This window comes from Onychomys torridus, chromosome 10, assembly GCF_903995425.1.
Source record: "Onychomys torridus chromosome 10, mOncTor1.1, whole genome shotgun sequence".
Taxonomy (NCBI): Eukaryota; Metazoa; Chordata; class Mammalia; order Rodentia; family Cricetidae; genus Onychomys; species Onychomys torridus.
In genome coordinates, this window is record NC_050452.1 from 31,687,530 (window position 1) to 31,714,876 (window position 27,347).

At 46.4% G+C, this 27,347-nt stretch overlaps 1 protein-coding gene across 1 annotated transcript in view; it reads right to left on the reverse strand.

The window, feature by feature from the left end:
• Stk32b (serine/threonine kinase 32B) overlaps positions 1-27,347 on the reverse strand; it is a 237,080-nt gene that overhangs the window by 19,126 nt on the left and 190,607 nt on the right. The window contains exons 6-7 of the mRNA XM_036200879.1: positions 20,094-20,183; positions 1,062-1,165 (exon numbers count right to left, since the gene is read on the reverse strand). Coding sequence (XP_036056772.1) covers positions 1,062-1,165; positions 20,094-20,183 — 194 coding nt within the window. The remainder of the gene's footprint in view (positions 1-1,061; positions 1,166-20,093; positions 20,184-27,347) is intronic.

The following is a 27,347-nucleotide window of genomic DNA, read 5'->3' on the forward strand; positions in this document are numbered from 1 at the left end:
AGCTTGGTCTACTTGTGGGATGCCTAACAGTGGGAGCAAGGGCTATCTCTAACACTTTGGCTGGCTTTTCCTATTCCTGATACTGGGATGCCTTACCCAGCCTTAATACAAGAGGAGGGGCTTATTCCTACTTCAACTTGATACACCATGCTTTGTTGATACCCACGCAAGGCCTTCCCCTTTCTGAACAGACAGAGGAGTGGATGTGTGTGTGTGTGTGTGTGTGGGCGGATCAGAGTGGAGGTTGAGGGGAGGTAATAGAAGGAGAGGAGGGAGGGGAAACTTTGGTTGGGATGTAAACTAAATGAAAACATTTAATTAATAATAATAAGAAAAGATCCTGCCTTCTTGGAAGCTGCCCTCTGTTATCATGAATATACATATGTGTAGATGAATGCAAAACCATGTCAGACTTGCAGACGTGGGGCTAACAAGTTTTGTTTTGGTCAATGGAGCCACAGATACAGTAAAGCAGGGAGAGTGCCACAGTCCAGGGGCAGATGTCCTCTAACACCAGCTCTGTTATGTGGCTGAGGAAACCTCAGGCCCGGGACTTGAGATGACATGATTTCCCAACGATACTTGTGCAAAGAAAACACACTCTAAAAGCAGTTTGGTCACAAGAGTTTTGGTCTGAATAAAAATATGAGCTATTGGTTGTTAGATGCCACCACCATCTTCAGCAATTCAGTGTAAACGAGCCAAAAATAAAAGCATGTACTGACTGTCCCAGATCATCATCCTTAGCGATTCCTGAGTTGTGCATTTAGGAAAGATATGGGGGGAAATGACAGAGAAAAAACAGAGAGAACACCCAGTCAAATGGGCAACTATCATTTCAGAGGTGGGAGTTGGAAAGTAGGAGGCAGGATGTTTCATCCTGGGTCATTCATTCACAGACCTTCTGTGACCTCCTTCCCTGGGTGGGAGGAAGGATCTTTTTCCTTATCAAAAGAGTGAATGGCTGGGTCAGAGCTCCCTGAGGGGTGGCTGGCATCTCACCAACCTTGCAGATTGATGCTTGCTCCCCCCCCCCACACATCATATTCCACAGGACTTACCCAACCTCGTAGCAGCTCATAGGCCGTGACACCCAGGGACCACCAGTCCACAGGGTATGAGTACCCAGGGCCTCCATCCACATATACCTGGAAGACTTCTGGGGCTGCAAACAACAAGGCAGAGAGTATCAGTCATACACTGCCTTGGGCATAGGGAGACAAGCCTGCTGGTGCTTAATCCACTGTCATCAGCAACTGCCCGAGGAGCCACAGCAGGCTTGGGACCAGAGCAGAAAGGGCCTGAGTGTGTGTCCCCATGGGAAGAGCCAGGGAGGTGCATGGGCATGAGTCACGTTGGGAGATGCTAGCATAGCTCACACCTACAATGGAAGGTAAGACCTGAGCACACAGGTTGGGAAGATTGCCTCTGTATTCTGCTTCTGCATTAACATGGGCCAGGTGGCCAGATATGAGGATGCGGAGCACTCTGTGCCTGCAGCCAAGCTCAGGAATGATCCAGGCAGTAAGTCAGACAGAGAGTAGACAGAGTGGAATTCTGGTGGCAAAGACAGGGGATAGGAGGCAGCAGCTGCTGTAGGGGTGCATCCCTGGCAAAGGAAATACTTTTGAAATGAGACGAAGAGAAGGTTGAAGAGCGGTATGAAGGTGCTTACCCACTCCAGGATGGCACAGTCGGCATGGCTAATTTGATGTTATGTGAATTTAGTTCCCCATCTGTTCTGGGAAGCAACGCATGTGACTGAAGCTGTCAGGACTTCATGTGGCACATGGGACAGTGAGGAGAGATTGGATCAGGGCAGTGTGGCTGGATTCTCCCTAGTATATGACCACCTGGAATCTCAAGCTTAAATCTGATGAGCAATCGGACCCCGGCTGGCTTTTGTTTTCCACTCACTCTGCATAAACTTCCCTTTCCTTGAAACCACAGCCTCTGGGGACGTGCTACCATTTGACACCTTTAAGATGGGGCAAATGAGGTTCAGAGAGAGCTAAGGGTGTCAGGGAGTCACACAGATAAGACAAGGAAAGCTGAGTAGTGCTTCCTACTGTGGCTGAATCCCTGTCTGACCAATGTCCTTTCAGTATGGAGACATGTTCTACCACACGGGAGACAGAATTGTGAGTTTGAGAAAATGGCTTCTTGTTCTTTCTTTTCTTTTCTCTTCTTTCTTTCTTTTCTTTTCTTTCTTTCTTTCTTTCTTTCTTTCTTTCTCTCTCTCTCTCCCTCCCTCCCTTCCTTCCTTTCTTCTTTCTTTCTTTTTCTCTCTTTCTCCTTCCTTCCTTTTTCTCTTCTCTCTCTCTCTCTCTCTCTCTCTCTCTCTCTCTCTCTCCCCTTTCTTTCTCTTCACTGAAGATACAACTGGCTATGTTGGAAACAGTAAGATAATGGGGTTTGGCTGGAGCAGAGTTTAACATATCACTTATTGTCGTTGCCTGTTTTGTCAAATGTAGACAGTAACTATGGTTTATGGTTTATCCACTGGTGTACTGATTAGCTTTGTGAACTTGACACAATCTAGAACCATCTGGGAAGAGAGTCTCAGTGAGGGATTATCCATATTGGGATGGATTATTTTAACTAAGTTAATTGATGTGGGAAGATCCTGCCCACTGTGGGTGGCACCATTCCCTAGGCATAAAGTCCTGAATTGTATGAGTAGAGGAACTATTCTGAGTACAAGCAAGTGAGCATTCCTATGTTTATTTCTCTCTGCTCTTGCCTGTGGGTGTGATATGACCAGCTGTCTCAAGCTCCTGCCCCTGTGACTTCCCCACAGTGATAGACTTTAAACCAGAATTGTGGGCTTAAATAAGCCCTTTCTCCCTGAAGATGCTTTATATCAAGGTGTCCTATCATAGAAATACAAATGAAGCTAGAACAACCAGATGGTTGGGATAATTCAGCAGCTGCCTGCAGGACATCTGGCTCACACTGGGCACTCTCTAATACTAAAGCCTTATGAACGACAGTCTTACTGTTACCCAACCTTCTCCTTTATCTATCATGATCAGGCATCCTACCACCCACCCGCTTACAAACAACAGAGCTGTAGAGACCACCCTAAACTCACCCTCCCCAGCCCTATGTGTTAGCTTTCTTCAAAGACTGTAGGTTTTGAATTTTTAGCTTTGTTTTTGTTTGTCCTTTCCTACCCATCCCTAGATCAGACAGATTCCAAAGTCAGTGAACTCACTTGTTCCTTACTCAATCCCATCATCAAGGCAGCCATTGAGCTAGCTAGAACCTCTGAGAATTTACTTTTCTCTACCACAATCCATCTACTTGTCTGTCTTCTTCCTTTCCTGGAGGATCTGGGGGAAGAAGGGTTGCATATTATGCAGCCCCAGGGTCTGGACACTATGGTCTAGTGACAGCTTCACAGGTATACCCTGGGTACAGGGGGCATCAAGAGTTCCTTGATGCCTCTCACGAGTTCCTGTCATGCCGATAGTTCTTAGCACACTTGAGACTCAGTGTAGAAGCTGCAGGAGATGGATGGTGCCAGGCTGCTGTGAGTGGTAGTTGACAGATGTTTACAGTCGCAGGGAAGCTGATTCCCCCTCCCACTCCCTCCGTGCTCTTGTGGCTGATGACAGAACAGAACCGTTGATGTCATAATCCCTGCACAGCTGCTTGAGTGGTTCAGAATCACAGTATTTGGATTCAGGGGCCAGGTGGGAGTTAGGGACCTGACGAAGTCCTGGCACACATTCCTTATGAATGACAGCGCTGTGGCTGCCAGCTGCTCTCAAGGCTTGTGTATAAATTGAATCCTTTCACCACTCAGTGAGACAGGTGCAGAAGGCACTCTGTGATGAGGACACAAGCAAGAAGGGGGCGGTGGGCTGAGTGGCAGCCCCCCAACTCCCAGCCCTAGCGCTTGTGAATGCCATCACATTATGAAATGAAGAGTCTCATAATAAAATCATCCTATGTTTAGATTTGATCCTAAATTCCATGACTAATGTCTTTATAAGAGAGATGAGGGATGATTTAGGACACAGAATGGCCATGGGAAGATGGAGGTAGGGCGTGGAACGAGGTACCACAAGCTACCTGGATCTGAAGAATGTGGAGGGATCCTCCCTAGAGCCTTCTAAACAAGCGTGGCTCTACCGCACCTTGCCATCTCAACTCCAGTTCTGGAACTTCAAGGAACAACTTCTCTGTGGTTTTAACTCTGGCTCATGAAAATTTGTTCTGCAGCCACAAGAAGCTACAAGGTGAGGGACTTGCCAGGATCGCCCATCTAGCTTGACAGAGCTGGGATCAAATGGTTCTCAGCTTCCTGAAACCAAAGCTCCCCATCACCCACATACTGGGGACTACCAGGAGGGACTGGGTTGCCTGGGGGTTAGGGCTCTGGCTTTTCCCCCACCATCTGAAATGGGTACTTTACACACTGCTCACTAGGATTCCCGACTCTATAGCTCTGATCCAGCTCCTAGGAGGAAGAGGCAGCTCCATTGTTGGCTCATTTCTCATCTTTGCTCAGGCACTGCCTTTGGTTGGACACCCATTATTGCTTCCTGTCTCCTGCATCCAGCTCCATCACCAGAACCTCCTGTCTCTGTCTGTCCTTCTTGAGGATGAGTGGGTCCCACTTTCTGTCATGTAATACAGACCACAAAAATGTGCTGGTACCAAACATCTTGCTGCCGTGCCAACTGCTACATACATGGTCCCCCCTGCAGTGCTGCCAGACCTGGGAAGGCTAATCAATGCCCAAGGAGAAAAGACCTGTCTTGGAATCATAAAGTCCAGATGCACATTTGTGCTTGGCTTCCCATTGCCTTTTGAGTACCAGTATGCTCTGGCAATGTCCAAGGAGCCCAACTCAATTGCATGAATTGGCAATATCTCAGCAGGATCCTGGTACCATTTTGTTTTCTTCTCTTAGGGCACTAGAGGATGTGACCCACATATTGGGGACTACCAGGAGGGACTGGGTTTCCTGGGGGTTAGGGCTCTGGCTAGATGCGACTCCAATTCTGCAGTCTGCTTGCAGTTTCCAGGCTGTGCAGAAGTCAGTGGAGGCCTGAATATCACCAAAATGTGCTGTTTATTTTCTCCATATATCTACCTACTAGTACATGGTGTCATTTATAAATCAGGTCCACTAAGAGACTAACTGTAATAGCAAATGTTAAAATAGATGTTAATGATACACTGTCCTGAGAATTATGTGAATATGTTCTCTCTTTCTCTCTGGAAATATCTTATTACACCTTATTCTCTTGTGATGGTGTGAGATACACAATGAGGTGATGGGAGGTGGGTAAAGTGTAGGGTAGCATGTCAGGATCACCTCAACATAAGCACTGCCATATAGTGGTAGTCTACCAATAACTTAGATGTCTAGGCAACTGGTGGGAAGATAGTGTATACAGCATGGATACATTGCACAAAGTTGTCTCCTGGGCTGGATGGTGTGAGAGTTCACCATACTACTAAAAACACAGTTTAAAACTCAAGCCCACCTACCCATGTGTTATCATACTATGTATATATATTTTTTAAAAATTTATTTATTTATTATGTATACAGAAGAGGGCACCAGATCTCATTACAGATGGTTGTGAGCCACCATGTGGGTGCTGGGAATTGAACTCAGGACCTCTGGAAGAACAGTTGGTGCTCTTAACCTCTGAGTCATTTCTCCAGGCCCTATGTATATTTTTATATTCCTAAATATCTCCAAATCACTCCATTAAATCTACTGAGTAAATTTGAACCCCAAAGATTTTTTGTTCGAAATTTGAAAATTACATCTTTTATTTATTTACTTAGTATGTGTGTGTATCATAGTGCCACATTATATATGTGAAGATCAGAGAACAACTTGTGGGGATCAGTTTTCTCCTTCTACCTTATGAGTCCAGGGGATTGAACCTAGTTGTCAGATTTAATGACAAGTGCCCTTACTCATTTAGCCTCTATACCAAGATATTCTATGAAGTTCCAGTCATGTTACACTTGCATAAATTAGGTTTCCATATAACCTAAAACAAGAACATGCGGCCTTACCATTAACATGCACATTAATAAACATTTGTCAGTGTACCCATGCTGTATATGCTACCCTCCTATTGGTTACTGGTTATCTATCTACATTATCAGATGAACTATCACAATATGGCAGCATGTGTATTTAAGGAATACACAAGAAACTTTGGGCTTTGGTTACATTACCAGAAGTATCGTTTGCTTTTTGCCCTCCCCCGTGGACCTATCACAGTGCTGGGTGCATGCTGTCCACTCCATGGACTCCTGTGAATCCACAATGGATACATGGGATGGACTTGGACACCATGGAACCTTTGGCTGCACCCCCAGCATCTTCTAGTTACATAGCAAGATCAACCTCAGCATCCACTAACTGCCTCAACTGGCAGCCAAGCATTCCTTCCGAGGCAGATTTTTAATTGAAATGAGTTTCTGTGCCAAAGGGCATCAGGCCATCACACAATTGGCTTTCCAGAAATATAAGGACACACGGAGTCTGGTGAGAGAAGTTGTCTTTCTTCCCTCAGAAATGTAAGTATACACTTGGTAGGATTTGCCACCCAGGCTGACCACCCAGAGTTTACTTCCTTGTTCCACTAAAAATATGGAAAACTACAATCACCTCCCACGTTACCCTGCCTCACCTGCTGTCAGCTCCATGGATGCTGCTGAAGGTTTTGGTGTGCACTGGAGTGTGAAAAGCTATTTAACATGTAGCCTGCCAGCTGACAGGCTGCCTGAGTCTGTCGCTTTAGGTAATTATGCCCTTCTGGACTGTGAACACAGTCACTGCACTTCAGCTAGGAGAGGACCTTCAGAATCATTTCTCTTCTTTTCCCAGTGTTCCACAGAGGAGCCAAGGCCTGGGAATTCGGTGCCATCTGGTCTACCTGGGACTAGGAAAAGGTCTCCTCCTGGCTGCTTGTCATGGCGGTGTCTCCAGCCCCACCCCCTAGGCACCACCACAGTGGGTCCTTCAGTCCTTCACATCAGCCTACCCAGGTAGACTCTTCCCTTTCCAACTGGCCCTTCTCCTGGATCACAGCTGATGCCAATGGTTTGCTCATCTGCACAGTCAGAAACCTGGAGCCCCTGTGGACTTGATCCCCTCTTTTAGCCTCTGTCACTAATGACTTGATTGCTCCCCAAGTCTCTTCACTTTCCCCTTCTAGAAATTTCTTCTCTGGCCTCTCTAAGTTCTGGGTTGATCTTTCATCATCTCTGTCCCCTCAACTTTACCTTCATGTGCCCAGAGAAGTCTTTCTAAGTACATTCAGTGAACAGAGAGCTCCAACATACAAACTAGTCACTTGTCACACACAACTCAGCTCACTTCCACACACAATGTTTGTGTGAGCCAGTTAATCGATTATTTGTGCTTCAGTCCCCTCCCCTGTCAAAAGGGATAACAAAGTTTTCTATGTAACACTTCTGAGAAAGAGAGTGGACTTACGATGGCCACTGAGTATACAGTAAGTACTCAATAAATGCTGTCCGCTATTGTCCTTGTGTTATCTCATGTTCAAACCACCTGCTTTAAATTATTGCAAAACTTCCCACTTCCTCTACAATAAATTTCAAAGGCCTTAACAAGAAAGCTTCTTGAAAACAGGCCCTAGTCGCCCACAGCCCCCTTTCTGGCCACGGTCCACATTGGACCCATCTCATCAAAGGAAACGCTGGGACATGCTTTTAGACACCTATGGATTGTTTATACTCTTTGCAATTTTATCTTGCTGGTGATGGTACTCAGGGCCTTGTGCCTGCCATACAAACTCTTTACTATTGATCTCTACACAACCCTGAGTTATCATTGGCTAATCTTTACCCATGTGTCATCCTTACTAGTTCCTGCTCATGCTTAAAGACCCAGGCTAACTTTTACTTCCCCTGAAGAATAATAACCCAGGCCTTTGTTAGCCCACACTTCCTTTCTTCCTGCATTAAAAAGCCCAGTATACCAACCTGTCTATGCTCTGGATTTTTTTTGCTGAGTCTCACCCTTTCCTCACAGGGATCACACTAAATTGATGCACAGAATCTATGTCTGTCTTCCTCACTGTCCCTGAACCTGCTGAGGCAGGGAGACGACTAAATCAGCCCCATGAAGCCGAGTGCTCAGTTCCTCACAGTGGCACAGCAGGTAAATCTTGGAGACCTGGCTTCCAACCTCAGTGTCTACTTTCACTTTCTGGTGGTCATTCATCAAACACTTAGCCTCTGAGTATGTTTCAGGCTCCATGGACTAATGACAGTGCCCACACCACAATGAGAACATGGGACAAGTTTTCTTGTGGGGTTGTTGTAAAGCAGGATCCCCACAGATGTGAGTTGGCTTTTAATACTGTCGTCCATCTGTCTTTGCATGGGCAATGAATGGGAACCCTAGCTCAGCCAGGCACATATTATACATGGTCTCTAGATGATTCAAGTGCTTGGTCATAATTCTTGGCATTAAAGTGAATCAATAACTGGAAAATAGAGAGAGGCAGTGGACCCGGGGACTTTCTGAATTCCCCAAAGGTCATTTAATTTTGTTTGGGTTCTAGCTGGCCAACTTAGGTGTTACTTACTTACATATTAATTTGAATAACATGCAACTACCACCACAGGCTATTGGTTTCTTTCTGGGGTTGTTAGTAGCATTCGTGGCAAAAGGAAACTGTTTTTGTTAAAGTGTAAGACATTTCTCAGCCGTAGACCATTAGGATTTCACAGTCTGTGTGGGAAGAGGAAGGGGAGAGGAAGTCTAATTGGCTAAGGAAGAAACAGAAAAGCTGTGATAAGAGGCAGAAATGAATCATGAACAGTGCCTGGAAAAGCACTGCCTGTTAAATGGGTCAGATTCTTCTAGTAGAGTGGATAAAAGATAAACATGGGTTGTCTAGAAGAGTAGGATGTGCTCATAACTGCTCAGCCATCTCTCCAGCCCTCTGGCTTGCAGTAGTTCTGATGGGAAGAGCAGAGACACAGCACATTTAACAGTTAATGTGTGAAGCAGAGGATGATTTCTAAACAGCAGCATCTCCTGCAGAGACATTCATTTACATATGGACGGAATAGCCTGCATTCAAATGTCCCAGATCAGACGGGTTTTGACTTCAGATTGCTTCAGATTTCGGGATGTTTGCACAGATGGAATGAGGCATCTCCAGGGTAGGTACAGGTCTCAAAATGAAATTAGTAGTTCTTGTAGCCTCATGCACACAGCATGCAAGTAATTCTACAAAGTTCTAGGGCACCTGCCTTTTCACTGTGACCTGTCACATGAGGTCAGGTGTAGAAGTTTTTGTTCATGGTATCATGTCATCACTTACAATATTTTGAATTTGGGTTTTTGATTTCTAGATTAGGGATGCTCATTCTGCAGACTGCTACTTAAAGGGTTCTGGGACCTCTGTTTGTCCAAGACACATGATGCTGTTTAACATCTTCTGATGAACTTGCTACAGAGCCCTAAATTGTACTGTGGGATGCAGGCACTGTGTGATCTCTTCTGGCCTCACTAAGTTCATCTTCCTTGCTTATTGTCCAAATCTATTCTCTTAGATGGTTTCTGTCAATCAACTCCTTGCCAAGGGTCCTGGTGAACATAGTTCCATCTCCTTGCAATGCTCTCTTTCAGAATCAAGTTGAAGTATAACTTCTCATACTTGGGGCTCCTCCAGTCTCATTCTTCCACCCCATTAATACCTCCCTTTCCTGTCAGAGTTCTCACAAAGATCTTAAATAGTTCTGCACTGTTGTAGCACCAAAGTTGGAGTGTCACATTTAGCCAATGGTGATAAATTTTAATAGTCAATTTGACAGAATCTAAAAATCACCTGGGTAGAGGGTATCTATGAAATTCTTTCTAGAGTAGAGTGGCTGTGGGCATGTCTATGGGGACTTGATTGTCTCGACTTTATTGAGGTGAGACCTGCCCACTGTGGGTGACACCATTCCCTAGGCATGGGATCCTGGATTGTGTAAGTGTAGAGAGGCGTGGAGCACTAACAAGCATGCATGTGTCCATTCTCTCTGCTCTTGACCATGGATACGACCAGCTGCTTCAAGTTTCTGCTTTGACTTGCTTGAATTGATGTACTATAATCTGGGATTGTGAGACAACTCTCTTTTCCTTAAGATTGCTTTTGTCAGGGAATTTATCACAGCAACAGAAACAAAACTAGGTCAGAGGCTAACAGGGAAAAGCTAGACATCTTTTCTCTGTTAGTTACCTTTCCGACTGCTGTGAAAAAAAAAAATCCCTAACAAAAGCCACTTAAAGGAGAAAGGGTTTATTCTGGCTCATGGTGGTGTGAGGGCACAGTCCATTGTTGCAGGGAAGGCATGGTGGTAGGAGTGTGCAGTAGCTATCACATTGCATCTACAGTCAGGAAGAAGAGATGAATGCTGGTGTTCAACTTCCCTGTTCCTTTGGGATGATGCCACCAACATTTAGAGTGGGGCTTACCTCCTCAGTTAAACCTTTCTGGAAACACCCGCCACCTAGACACCAAGAGGTATGTTTCCATGGTGATTCTAAATTCAGTCACATTAACAAAGAAGATTAATGATTGCATTACCCAAGCCTAAATTCCCTTGAACTCCACTAGCTCATGGTCAGAAGGAAGGTACTTTGTAGCAGAGATGGGGATGTGACTGCTGCTATCCCTGAGTATGCCACTGGAGGAAGACAGGGCTGGAGGAAGAGGGTGAGACAGCTCAGCTGAGGCCATGTATATGTCCCAGTGAGAGGCCTGTGGTTTGTCCAGACAATAGTGGAGCTCACACCCACTTACCAGCTCTTCTCTATAAACTTCAAAGCTCTCAAGAAGAGGATCAGGACAGAGAGGGGACCATGGGGCTTTCTTGATAATACAGAGGTTAGGAGAGGAATCATTGCTTCATATGCACATGGAAGCAAAGCATCCATATGCATAAATAAATAAAATAAAAATGTCAAAAAGAATTTTCCTAAAATGATGAGTCAGATATTCAAGAAGCTCAGAGAATATCAGAATAAATAGACACAATGGAAACAAAACTCAAACTTCCAGGATATCACAGGTATGATCAGTGATTAGGGGAACATCTCAGATGCAGCTCAAGAAAGATAGACATATTACTTGCAGAGCAATGAGGATGGGAGACACATCATGGCCCTCAGCAGAGATGCTGCAGCAGAGGTGGGAATGGTACAGTTAATTCCTCAAGAGAAGAAAAGCTGTTACTGGTATCCAGTATATCCATTCAAATTTTCTTTTCAAAGTATAATAATTTTTCAATAAACACCTGTTTTAAATGAAGAACTTATTGCTGGTAGACTTTCACTAAGATTGATCATAAGAGTTCCTTCAAAGATATGCTATCACATAGAAAACTGAAACCACACAAAGAAATAATAAATACTGGTAACAGAAAAAAAGGAGGTAAATAAAAAATTAATTCATTTTGATGACTATAAAATGCCATTAACAATCAGAAGCAAAGATAACACTGATGAATGATAACATTTATAGCAAGTAAAACAGAAGATGGGTGGGAGGACTTGGGAATATATTCTTGTGAGATTTTTAAAAAGAGATTTATTTTTATTTACAAATTATGTATATGTGTCTCTGTGTGGTTATGTGCACCTGAGTGCAGTGCCTGCAGAGGACAGAAGAGGGCATCAGATCCTTCAGAGCTAGAGGTACGAGTGGTTGTGGTCTGCCTAATGTGGGTGCTGGGAATTGACTCAGATCCTCTGGAAGGGCAGTATACAATCTTAACCACTGAGCCACCTCTCCAGTCTCCTTTTGTGAGATTCTTAAGCCAAATTTCAAAATAGTTTCTGTTGAGTGATGTAAAACTAGGATGTTCTCTACACTTGCTTTTTAAAGTATAAATACTAAGTAAGGTATAAATAAAATAATTTATACTTTATTTAAAGTATAAATAAAGAGTGAGGTTAAAATGGAGTTATAAATGATGATGACCTCAGATTCAGGTAGCAGAAAAGGGATGGAGATCAAATGGGATGAGAGAGGAGAGGGCTAGATGGTGGCTTTACATTCAGTCATACCCATGGTCATGCTATATAAGGTATTTGATCATTAGAGAATTAAACTGGCCATCAACATTAAAATGACATGTTCATAACAGAATGTGACCATAATATGTCCAAATTCTGGGGCCACAGCTAGAGCTGGACTTAATTCCCTGCATGTAATGCTCATATTTCAAGGAAGAGGAGTCTCGAGTCAGTTATTTGAACCTCCACATTATGCAATTGGACTAAGATCAACAAGGTAACCTAGGTAAGCAGAGGAAGTAATAAAGATGAGAGGAAAATGGATACAACAGAAGTAGGAAAATGACAGAGACAATTAAGATAAAAACTGGTACTTAAAAAAAATCAACAAGTTTATTAGTCTGTAACCAGAATGACCAAAAAAAAAAAAAAATCAGAGAGAAAGTACAAAATATCAGTTTTAGAATGAAGGCAGAGATGTCTCTGCAGAACCTATAACCACTGAACAAGTGAGGGAGTGTTACACATGTGTGGATCTGAAGTTAGACAAAAATACATGAATTCTCTGAAAAAATATAAGCTACTGTATGTTAAATAATATTTGCTTAGTTTTAGAAATCAAATTTATAGTTTCAAAGTTTTCTTCATAAGAAATAATACTGGGTTCAACCACATATCTTCACTGGATGATTTTATCAAGTTCACAAATGAGTAACAAGAATTTCACACACCTTCCTCCCCCACTCTTCCCCAGAAAGCAGGAGAGAAAGGAAATGATTCCCCTCAACTTACACTGCCAGCAATACTCCACTATTCAAATCACAAGCATTGTCATAAGAAAAGGAAAAGACAGATAAAGACTCCAAATGAGATGCAAATACTATAAACAAGATATTAGCCCATGGATTCCAGCCCTGCCTAAGGAAGCTAACACATCACTACCAAGGAGACTCCTGGGAATGCCGGGCTGTTCAGCATTGCAAAATCCACCAATGAATTTCAATAGACTGTAGAAGAGAAACCGGATTATCTCAAAAGATCCAGAAAATCTCTTTGGCAGAATTAAACATGCATTTATGAATGAAATAAAAACAACACTGTCGGAATAGATGGCAATTCTTTATGCTGATAAAGAGGAATACAAATCCTTGGGTGGACATCACAGTGAGTGGTGGAACAGGAGACAGCACCCAGCTAAGGTCAGGGTCAGGGCAAAGCTTCCCAGCTGACAGGCACTGTGAGCGCACACACATTCACCAAAGCACACTCAGCGGCAATGGGGAAGGAAAGCCCTGTCTGCAAACCTGAGTGCATAAGTAGAAATCTCAAAGATTTCACCTAAGACGACCTGCCGAAACCGAGAAGGGAGTGTATCACAGTCACAAGATACAAAGTAAACACAAGAATCAGATGTATTTCTTTAATCATCAATGACTGAGCACTGATTGAAAGTCTGGGTGTTAGGAGGCTGGAGCAATGACTCAGCTGCAAAGAGTACTTGCTGTTGTTTAAAGGTCTAAAGCATCTACCTCTGGAAGTTCACAGCCGCCTGCAACTTCCATTCCAGAGATCTGATCCCGCTTCTCTTCAGGCACCTGCATGCGAGTACATGCTCATACACACACATACACACACGAGCGCGCTCACACACACACACACACACACACACACACACACTCTACCCATAATAAAAAATAAGGCACATGTAAACCTACTACAGTAGAAGCTTTCTGAAATATACACATACTCATACAAACAGTTTAAAAGCAGTTGCCCTAAGATGGAGACAGTACCTCAACTAGACACCACAGAGCCCCCCCACCCCAGCCCAAGCATAGAGGCTATTGCCATTGCTCTTGGCTACCCTCCAGAATGTAATAGTAAGACTACTGTTGTAGACAAAATATATTTAACTCATGGAGAAATCAAGTGGGTAATAGCCTGAAAGTTTCATTGCTACTGGCTAGTTTTCACAGTGCTGGAAGGTGCCAAGACAATTACCAAAGGGGAAAAGCAGTCATCAATATTACTCAGTTGTGAACCCCGAAAGCTATGATAATGACTGACCTTGCAAGACACACCTTACTGGTGTAATAGTGGCATGAATGGTATGGTGGTTAATAAGTGTGAAGCGCAAACTTTGTCCTTGTCAAAATTTAAAACTGCTGCTTTAAAAAAAGATTCTTTGGGCCTAGAGACATGGTTCAGCTGTTGAGAGCACTGGCTGCTCTTCCAGAGTACCCAGGTTCTGTTCCCAGCACCCACATGGTGGCTCACAATCATCTGTAGCTCCAGTTCCAGGGGCTATAATTCTGTCCTCTGGCTTCTGTGTCCACCAAGCATGCACATGGTACACAGGCATACATGAAAACCACACATCCATTCACATGAAAATGAAAAGAAATAGCTCAAATTACACATTTATCATTGATGGTATTTCAAGTGAATGTCCTCCACAAACAGTTACACTGAAGAGGACAGGGGTGCTGCTTGGTTTCAGAGGTATTTTCAGTCTCTAGAGGGCACTGCCTGGCATGTAGGACACGTAGAGTGTGTGAAGGAATGGATGCACAGAAGGGTCACAGGGAAGCTCATGGGCCTTGGTGACCTGGGCTGACTGCTGGCTCTGTAGCCTTCTCTGGCACAGAGTGGCTACCTGCATGCTCCTTACAATTAGTCAATTTCTCTTGAGAGAGTGTATGCATTGCTGTAGTGACCTCCCACAACACCCACATTTTTTTTTTTGACCACAACCTTCTTGGGGATAGGAATGACAGAAGGCAAGAATAAAGTGTGTGTTAGCCTCATGTCTCCTGGTGTTCTCACCAGTGATGGATTGAGATGTCTTTAGGGCCTGCTTCTGCCTCTCAACTGTGAGCTCCAAAAGCAGGAAAATGTGAGCTCAGCTCTGGGCTCAAGCACTTAGCATAGGTCCTGGCCATAGTACTTAGCACAGGAAGCCATGCAGGTAATGACAACGTCTGGCCACCTTCCAGATACAAGGCTGTGTACTTTCCACAATTCTGCCATGGCATCCCCACCAATACCCACTGTGGTAGTTTGAATGAGAATTCCCGCCCCCCATAGACTCATTATTTGAATGCATGGTCCCCAGTTCGTAGAACTGTTTGGGAAGGGCTGGGAGGTGTGGTCTTGTTGGAGGGAGATACTTTCAAAAGCCCACACCATTTGCAGTTAGTTCTCTCCCTGCCTTGTACTTGTGGATTAAGACGTGAGCTCTCAGCTGCTGCCTGCTGCCATGCTCCCTGCCATGGTGGTCACGGATTCTAATCCTCTGCAACTGTGAGTCCCAAATATAATCCTTTATTTTTATAAGTTGCATTGATTGTGATGTTTTGTCATAGCAATAGAAACCTAACTAAGACACTCACTAAGGCTCACTGCACCCATTACCTACCACCTGTTTCCCAGAGCAGGCAGCTAAGATTGGCTGGCAGTTTTCTGACTAGCATTTCCTGAAGCTTATCTCAAGGGGCACTTGGTGTGTGTTATGTTGGGTCCGAGGAGTCACCCCTTACTTTACCCGTGGTGTGGGGAGCCAGACTCTCAGTGAACCTATGTCCACCATATCTAGCCCCTGATGCTCTCCTTCCAGGTCACCTGTGGCTGGTCCTCAGGCTTTGATCTGCCTCCTCTCCTTCCCATTTAAGTTCTCTTATCTATAATGAAATAGGACCTCCCAGCTCACAGTGCTGGTTTGCTCCTCTTGACATAGGCTGTTCCCTCAGCCTCAGTTCCTTTCCCTGTCTATCCAGCAGAACATGGCCTCTGTGTCACCTCTGCAGGAACCCATCTGAGACTGCCTACGAAGAGGGCATCTTCACCACCATCCCCGGCCCCTTCTGGAGGAGCTGCTCTTTCTCCCTGTGCCTCTGGTTGTGATATCCATGTAACCACACTTGCATGTCTCTGCTCCCCCAGGCCTGAGCAGTAAGGACCAGTGCTTCATCTGTCACCCTATGTGCCCCTCAGAACCTCACACCCCTTTTGCACTCCTAATAATTTGCCGAGGGAGTGTCCCCTTCCCATTCTTCCTCATATTAATGACTTGGGGAACCCTGGGTGGCAGCTGGGACAGTTCTCACCATATTCTGATACATCTTACTGTAGCACGAATCTTAAAAGATCTTGTTAAGGAAAACAAACCTGGAGCCAGGTATTGGAGTGAACGCTGAAAGATCAGAGAAACAGAACCAGCCACAGCTACCTCACCTCGCCAATTCCTCAGCTGATCCTGTTTCTCAGACTGGATGCCTCTCATCTGAACTGTGCTGCTCAAAAGCCTAAAAGCTTAACTAGCTCTAGTTCCTGCTCCTCATACCTTATATACCTTTTTGCTTTCTGCCATCACTTCCTGGGATTAAAGGCGTGACTCACCATGCCTGGCTGTTTCCAGTGTGGCTTTGAACTCACAGAGATCCGGATGGATCTCTGCCTCCCAAGTGATAGGATTTAACGTGTGTGTGCCACCATTTTCTGGCCTCTATATCTAGTGGCTGTTCTGTCCTCTGACCCCAGATAAGTTTATTAGGATGCACAATATATTGGGGGACATAATATATCACCACATCTTACAGAGGCTTCTTCCAATCAGTGGAGAATCTTATCTTCTCTTGTAGTGAATTAAAATTCAGTTCTGAGCATAATCTCCTCCAGAGAAATCTTTGTGTATAGTCTTCTGGGGACCTTACTCACCAGTCTGCTCTGGAAGCCATGCTTGGAGCATTCTGGGAACTTATTATCAGACCTTGGAAGCTAACAGTTCAAACGAGTGAAAACAATAAACCTTCTCCTGGCATTGGGAGGTCACAGCTTTGGGAACGGCAGGGTGGGTTTTAATCAGAACCTTCTGCCACATCCTGGAAATCTACGGCTGCTGCTGTGCGCCCCATAGGCCCTGAAAACACAGCCATTCAGAGGTCACCCTCCAAAGCGCACTGAACTTCTCTTCAGTGCCTTTGCTCGTTAATTCAGGCCCAAGGCTTCCCTAATTAGGACACCAGAAGCCCCGAATCTTACATACAGCCGTGACTGTCTGAGTAAGAACAGCTTTTTGGTAGGACTCGGTGTTCAAAACTGGCTTGGTAGAGAGACAGGAGCATGGGTTTCAGATCCAAAAGGCTTCAAATCTCAGCTCAGGCAGGCTACTAGACCTCTCTGGACCTCAGACTCCTTGGATGTAAAATGAAAGAAGGCTGTAGAAACAGCCAGTGGATACTCTGAGGATGAAGTGTAAAAATCATGCACACCTAGAAGGACCACAATCACAGCAGCTGAAGGTGGGACTGAAGAGGGGTGGTCAGCAAGTCACCCACAGTTCTCCTTCCCTGAGGAGAAGAGCCAGGATGCAGCTGCCTCAGTTAAGGGAGGCTGGAACAGGAGGCAAAGTGGAGTCTTGAGGAAGCCTTCTGTTTTTGCCAGTATTTATCGACAATCCTTAAGTTTACTATTATTAATTTATAATTACTATTATTAGTTAAGTTAACTATTATTAATGACTCAATTGTTGGATTCTGGGAAGAAAATTGCATAGACTTTTATTTTAGCCCAGGATAGCTTTGAACAGGTGATTTTCCTGCTTCTGCCTATGGACATTCTAGGTGTGAGCTGCCAGGCTTGGCCTAGATTCCGGAATGGCTACACATGTGTACACTAAACCTGACAGCAAAGAGTGTCATCAGAAACTCTGGGCATCTTTACTTCACAGCTAAGTTGTCCCCATATTCCCCCAGGTCACAGGGTGGGAACAACACACCAATCATGCTAAGAACGAACACCATGTGGTAACTTCTGTAGAGAAAGAATCTGAGAGAAACCCCAAAGCAGGGAGTGAGGGACCCAGATGGGCAGTGTGCATGCCCCGTGCCCAACGCCTGGCTGCAAACAGTGGAGGAGGGGGCTGCAGTCTGCTTCAGTGTGGCACAGGCAAAGGAGGTGGGCACTCCCTTCTAGGAAAATGCCCTAAGGAAAACTATTCATGACTTCTCTGCCTTTGACAAGACATCTGACAGAAGCTGCCTATAGAGGCAGGCCTTGGCTTAGTGCAGTCATCTTGAGGAAGGCATGGCTGCATGCTGGTGGCAAGAGCTGCTGCATGGACAGCAGAAGGCGGGTGGGGCAGCTTGCTGGCATCTCTGTGGATTGGAAATCGGAAGCCAGCTGGGCTGTGGCTGCCAGTGTCTGCTCCTGAGATGACCCACTCCTCCAGCGAGGCGCCGACTTTCTAGAGTCCCAAAGCCTCTCAAAACAGGGCTACTAGCTGAGGACCAGGTGTTTCCACACAGGAGCCTGTGGGGGACAGCTCACAGGAAAAGGGAGAAAACACAACGGACCAGGGGGGCGAGCTGCGGGCAGAGGGAGGTCTAGATCCAAGTAGAGAAGGGGTCTAGATCCAAGTAGAGAAGGGGTGGAGGTCAACACTGGGCACTCACAACAAGCACCATGTCTTAGCTCTGCCTGCCTGCCTCCATCCTCACCTCCTTTCCCTCCCTCCCCTTCTTCTCTCCCCTCCCTTTCTTCTCTTTCTCCTTCTCTTTGTTCTGGGGCTCAAACCCAGAACCTCAAGCAAACCAGACAAGGGCTCTGCCACTGAGTGTTCCGCCCACGCACAGGTACCAGCACACCTCACACAGAGAGGAGCTCTCCTGAGTCACGCCATCTTCTAGTAGTTCAAGAGAACATGCTTCACTCAAAAGAGAGTAACAGAAAAGTATAAGGTCATCCTTAAAAATATATATTCTAAATGAAAGCAGAATGAGCGGACTGAGGCCCTTATTATAAAACGTACAGCTGAGAGACTCTGTGGCAGGCTGGGCCACCTCACTAACATTCCACAGTAAATCAGGACTCCTAGTACCCATCCCAGGCAGCCCCAGTCATTCAGTTGGTCATGTGACTTGTTTTGCCCAATGGAAGCTTGGGAAATGAGATGCAAACAGTGGTACTCAGCATGTGGAGACTCCTGTGCCATCTTGAAATGCTGTCAGCAGGTGCAGAAGCTCGCCAAGCTCCTTGATACCTTGATGTGTGGAGGCTTGGTGACTCCCTCCTCTGCATGAATGTCCTGTGGGGTGAGTGTGGGAAGCCCAGAATGGCAGAGGAGTTACCCAGGCTACCAACCGAGCTTCTGGGAGCAGTGCACAGCTACCGTTGTAGGGGGCAGGGATGTTCTGATGTGGTTTATACCGCAGTGCTGAGGGCTAATGCCAACATTCCTAATTAACAACTGCCGGCGTCATTGGGAAGGCCAAACAAGTCACAAAAGAATAGCACAAATGACAATAAAAAATACCCCAGAAGCCAGGCAAGAGAAGCCAGGGGAAAGTAGAAAGGAAGAGAGAAGCATTTCAGAAATAAAGCCCTCACCAGAAGGCACAGCAAACTCTAGCAGGACCTTCACGCAGCTAGAAACAATACTCCTAGAGACAGGCAGGGCTGGCCAGACGGCTCAGCAGGGAAAGACCACTGTTGCCAAACCTGAAAACCCAAGTTCAATCCACAGAACTTGCAAGGTAGAAGGAAAGAGCTGATGGAGAGTTGTTCTCTGACGTCCCCACACAGGCATGTACATGCATGCGCACACACGCCAAAAATGTAATTATTTTTAAAGTAAAGCATGAAGAGGCACAAAAAGGAAGTGACAAAACCTGAAGATCAGAGAAGACCCAACAGGTGTCACAAGACGCTGCAAGAACAAACAACTGGAAATCAGGAAAGGACAGACAAACCTGTGCCTAGGAATGCAGATCCAGAAGGGCCAACACCGAGGCCAAAAGACACTCTGGCAATGCTGTTGGTATCTACTGAGAAAGGATGGCAAAGTTTTGTTTCTATCTGTTGCAGAGGAATTTTTTTTTTAGAAAACCAGGGAAGGAGGGTTGGCTGGGCCGGGGAGGGTAGTATGGAAATGCCCCCTTGCTGCAGAGGGCAGGGACCCTACTGGGGCAAGTGAAGCTCTGAGTAGGGTGCAGGGGGTGAAGGAGTGGCCACTGAGGAGGCAGAAGAGGGGAACCCCGAAGCCCATGTGCAGGTGTGGGATGCTCACCCATGTAGGGCTTGGTGCCGGCCATGGAAGAAGCCTTCTCCGCTCCTTTCACGACCGTGGCGATGTTGAAGTCTGTGATGTGCACATGCCCTGCAGAGAGAAAAGGAAGTTAGCCAGTGCTGTGGATGTCTGGGCTTGCCCCCTGTGTGACCCGAGGCTGTAGTCTGAGGTCTATGTGGTAGGTGCAGGAAGCAGACACCAGGCTGTGTGTCTGTCCTTAAGTAGTCTCTGCTTCTCATAGTGTCTGTTCTGAATGTGGGTTTTAGAGGGTTCATCACTGTGCACCTCCCATGTGTGTGACTATGCTTGTGTGGCTGGGCTGGATGACACATGGATGGACATAAAGTGAAGACACACTGACCTGGAGCTGGAAGGTCAGTCTGGGTGTCACTCAGGATGTCTGGGAGTGACTGTGGTATGGAGGGCATAGCTGTGGTTTACTGTGGTTTCTGGGCTTTTAGCATTGAACTTGATGGACCAGAGGTGAAAGGAAATAGCCTTTGACCCAAGATAATGTTATGGCAGCCAATGGGATTTGAAAAGACTAGGGACCCTCTGATATAGATGTTTAAGAAATAAGAGAAAAAGATACAAAGAAAGGGGGAGGAAACAGGGATGTGGGTTCCAGGTAAAGAGAAGGGGGACGAAGGAGAAAGGCAGAGAATCCTGTGGGGCCAGCCCTTGTTCCCATTTGGCATGTGAAGAAACTAGCTCCAAGGGACTGACGGGAAATCGGAGCATCACTACATTTCTCTCGGTCACCATAGCATGTGAAATGGCTCATTTGCTGTTTGCAATGAGGCCCTTGCACACAGATAACGGCACCAGCCAACCTGGCTTGGTAGGCACATGAAGGTCAGCTGCTGGAGCAGGTGCAAGGGGGCCCAGGGGACTGTGTATGTGAGAGGCATGCCAATGTGGTCAGCCACAGTGGACAGAAAAAGCAACAGTGGCCTCAGGCACCAACACGGGACTCACAGCACACAGCAGAGCTGTGGGCTTGTTATCATGAGCATTCCTGCTCCTCCGTGAGAAACAGTACTTAGTGGGTTCTCAAGGATGGGGCTGACTTCACCAGGTAGGTCCTAGCTGGGATGACCCATGTTTGTTCTTCAGTGTCTTTGTGTCCCCGAGCCAAGATCAGGCAACACTGCCCCCCTGTTTCCTCATCCCTAACACCAACAGGCAGGCAAGTTCACCTTCCTAGTGCTCTGTAGTGTCTGTGTGAGGAGGGCATCAGCCTTTGTTGTGCCCCACCCCCTCACCTGAGTAGCTCCAGGCATGGCATACCCTACAGCCACAGGGAGGGTTGTGGAGCCTTCAAGTGCAGCTTTTATTCAGCTGTCTTCCATTTCTCCTGCTCTTTAAAACCTTTAGCATTTATGTCCTGACAGTGAATCCAGCTCATTAGAATATTGAGTCAAAGAATGCAGGATGTTTGTGAGTTCCCTTTGTGTGCATGTGTGTGTATGGTGTGTGTGTATGTGTGTGTGTGTGTGTGTGTGTGTGTGTGTGTGTAGGTGTGTAGGTGTGTGTGTGTTGAACATGTTTGTGCATCTGTATGTGTGGAGTTGCACACTCATGTGCATGCATGTGTATCTTGAAGCCAGAGCTCGACATTGGGGGTCTTCCTGCATTTTTCTCACCTTATTCATAGAGACAGAGTCTCTTGACATTGGCCAGCAGGCTCCCATCACCCTCCTGTCTCTGCCTCCCCAGCACTGAGATGACAGATGTACCCCGGGACAACCAGCGTTTCACACAGTTCTGGAGATCCACATTCACCTTACTGACTGAGCCATCTCCACAGGCCCTTTGATTTCCCTTTACATGCTCCCCTGTTTCTCCACAGTCCAAAATGTCACACTGAACTGGCTAGCTTCTCCACTATTTCGCCCACCCCCCACGTATGTAAACACATATTCACATAACTTTAGTGTGTTCTATGAAGTTATTGCCATGGGTCACCCTGAAAGTGACTTTTAGACTTATCCATGTTCCACAGGCATTTTTCCAAGTTAGGACATACAGGTCTTCTTAAGGAGCCCACAATCCCTTATCCTCTGTGTTAGTCTGACCTCTGTTGCTGTAACCACCTATCCGAGGCTGGCTAACTAACAAACCCACAGCTTTGGAGGTTAAAAACCCAAGACTGGGCAGAAACTTCTCTGTGTCCTCTAGGAGAAAGGCAAGTGGCTTTGGCTAGAGCCAATCATTCAACATCCCCCACCCCCATCTGTGGGAATTGAGCCTATAATCTATTTGGAATTAACAGAAATTTGGAAAAGGGTTTTCTGGAAGGTTCGAGAATGAAGTACTTTCTTTTCCAGAGTTACCATTGACGACATTCTCTGTCTTTTGCCTGTGCTGTATAGATTCCCTAAGGCTGCCGAAGCTGTCAGCCAGTGCCAGCGGGGTGATAAAGCTGAACATGGGGAAGGCTGAACTTTGGGAAAAGCAGACAAATGGGCCCGTCAGATCCAACTCCTTCACACCACCGTACTTCAGCCTTGTGAGCTAAACAAGACAACCCCAAACAACCAAACCAAACCAAACCAAACCACCTTTCACTGCTTTGGGACTGTGGAAGTCGGGCTCACGGGTCAGGACTGCTGACCCAGGTGATGCAGCCACTGACTCTGGCTTGGACAGGTCATTGGCTTTCCATGAGGCCCAGATTCCTTGTCTGCGGGGCTAGGGTACCATTTAGCTTTGGTTGGGGTGGTGCTTTAGTTGCTTCTCTTCAGCTGTGCTAAAATACCACGAGCCAGCAACTTAAGGAACAGTGTATTTGGCTTAGAGTTCCAGAGAGTGAGAGTCCACAGCATGGCTGCAGGGGGAGGAAGATGGCTGATCACATCTCACTGTACACAGGATGCAGAGAGCCAGAAGGGGGATTACAAACCCTTGAAGCTCACCCCGCAATGATCTTACTACTTCCAGCAAGCCCGCATTTCCTGAAGTGTTCATCACCTCTCCAAACAGTACCAGCCACAAGCGCCAAGTGTGCAAGTCTGTGAGTTTATGGGGACATTTCTCCTTCAAATACAGTGTGGGGGCGAAGAGGGATGATCAGCCTGCACTCTCTAGACTCATTCAAGAGACAAGATCCTGGGCACATCTGTGAGGGGTTCTATAGATTAGGTTAACTGAGATGGGAGGACCCACCCTAAATGTAGGCAATACTGCTCCATGGACTAGGGTCCTGGAAGAAAAGGAAAGGACCAAGTGAGCGGAGCAGCGAGCGGCATTCATCTCTCCCTGTTTCCTGACTGTGGGTGCCATGTGACCAGCTGCCTCTCACCTTGACCTCCCTGCCATGATGGACTGTATATCTCAAACTGTGAGCCCAAAATGAATCCATCTTTTCTTATGTTGCTTTTGCTGGATATTTTGTGATAGGAACAAGAAGAGTCAGTAATACGAGTAGTTAGAAAATGCGATTGAATGTGTGGCACAGCCTGAAGGAGAAGGCAGCGCAGGCTGCCTCTGAAGTAAGGGTGCTGTTGGCAGAAGGAACCACGAGGGAGCAGCAAGGAGGCCAGAGGGTGAAAGGGAGTGTTAAAACTGTCAGGATCAACATGGATTTGTCTCTGCCAAACCCAGATAAAGCAGAGTTGAGCACATCCTCATGCATATTGGCTTGATAAACAAGAGCCTTGGTAATAATTCTGTCAAAACAAGGTTGTTGTTTTGGTCCCTCCTACAAAGACATCTTTCCAGCAAAGGCCAGGAGTAACCACAACCTCAGATGCAGCCTTCTTAAGACACAACTTTGTACCAGAGAAACTTCCAGAAGGACATCCTCTAGCCACAGCCAGCGCACAGCTCCCTGCCTGGAAGACACCTCTGGGAGCAACTTGGGTCTCTCCCTCCTCCCAACTTGTAGCTGCCTCCCCTTGCCTCAGTCTCCCTAGCTGTATGCAGCCCACCCTAACATCTGTACTGTGTTCGGGATCACAATCATTAGCTCATTTTCTTTAAAGTTTTGTTTATGTTAATGAGAGGGGAAAGCCTCAGGACAAGGCAGGGCAGGGGCATGCAGGTGTTGGACCCTTGGGGCTGCAGGGACATTGGCTCTTAATCTTTCTGGGAAGGTTTGGACCTAATCTGACTGGATTTTGAAGGTCACCTTGGGTCCCTGCCATGAGTGGATTATGTGGACAAGAACAAAAAACAAGCACAGTGGGAAACAGTAAACAAAACAAAACAAAACAACAACCCCCCCCAAAAAAAAAAACCCCAAAATGCAATCTCTTTTCAGTGTAAACTACACAGGGCTACACAACTGCTGAGCAGACCTCAGAGCACATGCTCATCCCCAAGTCTCCTGGGAGGAGGGTATTAATATCTCTTATGTTTTAATTTAAAATGTTTATTATCATCACTATGTATCTATGATGTATGTGTGGACATGCATGCCACAATGTACTTGTAGAGGTCAGAGGGCAACTATGTAGAGTTGGTTCCTTCTTTCCACCTTTACGTAGGTTCCTGGGATCAAACCCTGGTCATCTGGCTTGCTTGCAAGCACCTTTACTGATGAGACATCTCGGGGTCCCACAGCATAGCAGATGCATGTGTAAATGAAATGGAGCTCCTCAATATGCTATCCTCCCACCACCTCAGAGCTCAGGCAGCTGGACCTGATTTACTTCTTTCTGGAATGTGGTTGGAGGACTCGGGGACAGCCTGGAGGGAGGCCTGGTAGCTTGTGCACAGTGGGCAATGCACAGTGGATTTCCACTGCTGCTGTCCCAGGGTGCTGCTAATTGATGACTCGTGACTTCCTATTGTGCATCCTCGGATGGTTGAGTTTAGATGTGAAAATTAGTGTTGAGCAAGAGTTCCTAGGAGGTACTATATGACACAGTGTAAAGATGAACTGAGTGTCAGGCAACTCGTTTCCATAACTGAAAATGCCTAGACTTTAAAGGAGATGAGGGCATTGTGGGAGACCCATTAGCATGGCTCTAATGAGGATAGTATCACCCAAGGATCAATCCTCTCAGCCTTATTTGTGTATCCTATGCTCTGACATACTTTGTTCCCTTCTCTGAAAGTACGGAGAGCCATCTCACCTCCCAGCTTTTGACACCATGTGGAAGGAGTTGCCCCTCCTCTGCCTGGAGGACTTCCTGCTGCTCCCTCCTCTGCCTGGAGGACTTCCTGCTACTCCCTCCTCTGCCTGGAGGACTTCCTGCTGCTCTCTTCTCTGTCTGGAGGACTTCCTTTCCTTCTTCAAAACCTGACCTATGAGTTCTGTTATTGATAGACTTGAATCCAGAGGAGAACTCACCAATCCAGGGGGTGCTTTCTCTGCAACTTGGTCCGTTTCTCCTACTCTAACAGAACACCAGGAACTGGGTGACTTAGGTAGCGTGTGTGTACTCCTTGTATTTCTGGAAGCCCGAGGTCAGGTGCCAGCATGGTTGGATTTTCAGGGTAAGGGCTTCTGAGATGGTTTAGATGCATGTGTCCTCATGTCTTAGTTATTTTTCTTGTTGCTGTGACCAAGTGCATGGCAAGAAGGAAGGTTTGGCTTTGGCTCACAGTTTAGGAAGGACATGCATGGTCCCTCCCAGTGGGGAAAGTGTGGTGGGAGGAGCAGGAGATGGGGGCTGGTCACAGTGCATCCACAGTCAGAAACACAGATGGAACAGGAAGAGGCCTGGGGCCAGGTGTAAAACCCCAAGGCCTGCCCCAGTGACATAGTTCCTTTCATAATCCTCTGCTTCCTAAAGGTTCCACAATCTTCCCAAAGGGCACTACTGCCTAGGAACCAAGAGCTCCAACACATAAGCCAGCCGAGGACATTCTGTGTCCAAATCACAGCACCTTCAAAATTATGCACTGAAAGGCAATCCCTTGTGTATTTGAAGTAGGACCTTTAGGGGTGAATGGGACACAAGGTAGCCCTGTGAATGTGCTGAGTGCCATTATACAAGGGTCACTACGGGGGCAGCCCTCACTAGACACTGCTGTTTACATTCAGACCACCACAGGTGTAACCTCCATGTTGTCATCCAAACCCAATCACCTTTCAAAGTCCTCACCTTAAATATAATGACCAGCGTCTGACCACATGAACTGAAGGTGGAGCACTCTATTCACTCCAGTACAGCCTGGACTAGGATAGGACTCTCTTATGGACACCCGTGTTCCCCTCCATTGTCATCCCCGCTTCCTGCCCACCACTCTGGATGTCACCTCATTCCTTTTTTTTTGTTTTGTTTTTTTGAGTTCAGAAATCCTGCTTTGTTCATTTCCATTCCCAGGGCCTGGCTTGGAAAAGAAACGACTTGCTGAGAGGTTCCTGAGTAACTTAGTGCCAGGCCCAGCAAACACATCCTGCCACCTGTCTTTGTTGTGCTTGTAGAGACAGCTCAGCACGCCCAGAAGTTGACAGTAGTCTCATCCATGGGTTTGTAACATGTATCCTTCAAGGCCTACCCATGGTGGTGATCACTGAGCTCCAAGAAACCCCTGGGAGAGACGAAGCGACAGAGGGTAGAGGAACAGGCTGAGGGTTAGAATGGAAGGGATAGCACCCATGGCCACCTCCTTCCACATTCATCCAATTAGAATTTGGGGCATGTCACTCCTGAGTATCTTGCTCACCCCAGCTGCCTCTCAGGATCCACACCATGCTCAGGACAGAGCTCAGTGGGGCTGTTTAGATGAAGCAACTGTGAGCCTGGAGAGATAAGAACCAGAGGCAGCAGCAGCCTTGCCCATGGCCCTGGCTGCCCCTGATCTCCTATGCTCACTGATAAAAAAAGCTGTGCTTTTGGGCTCTCTGCATGGGTTGTAGGGCAGGAGGGTGGCTGTTGATCTGCCACACAGATCAGCTATCTTGGGTGCTGCACACAGCTCATGTGTTCTAGCCACTTAACTGTATGGAGATCACAATGATTTACCACAGGAAAGAAAGAAAGCCAATCAAAATCCACGCACAAGCTTATCAAAGCTTCATTCGGCTCCTGGGGAAAGAAGTTTGTTTTTGAAACATGCCTTTGCCTGATAGTGCCTTCTATTCTGTGGAATTTGGCTTCTTCCCATCACGAGGTTGTGAAGAAGTAATGCAGGGTTTTTAAGAGAACCCATCTGCTGCAGGCTGCTTCTGTGCATGGGGCATGTGTAAAATCCAAGCTAGTTATAGAAATGATGTCCATTGAGATAGTGAGCCGGGCATGCCTGGGCTCAGCTCTCCTTGTCCTTGCTTCTGAATAGCCATGAGAGGGCCATGGAGAA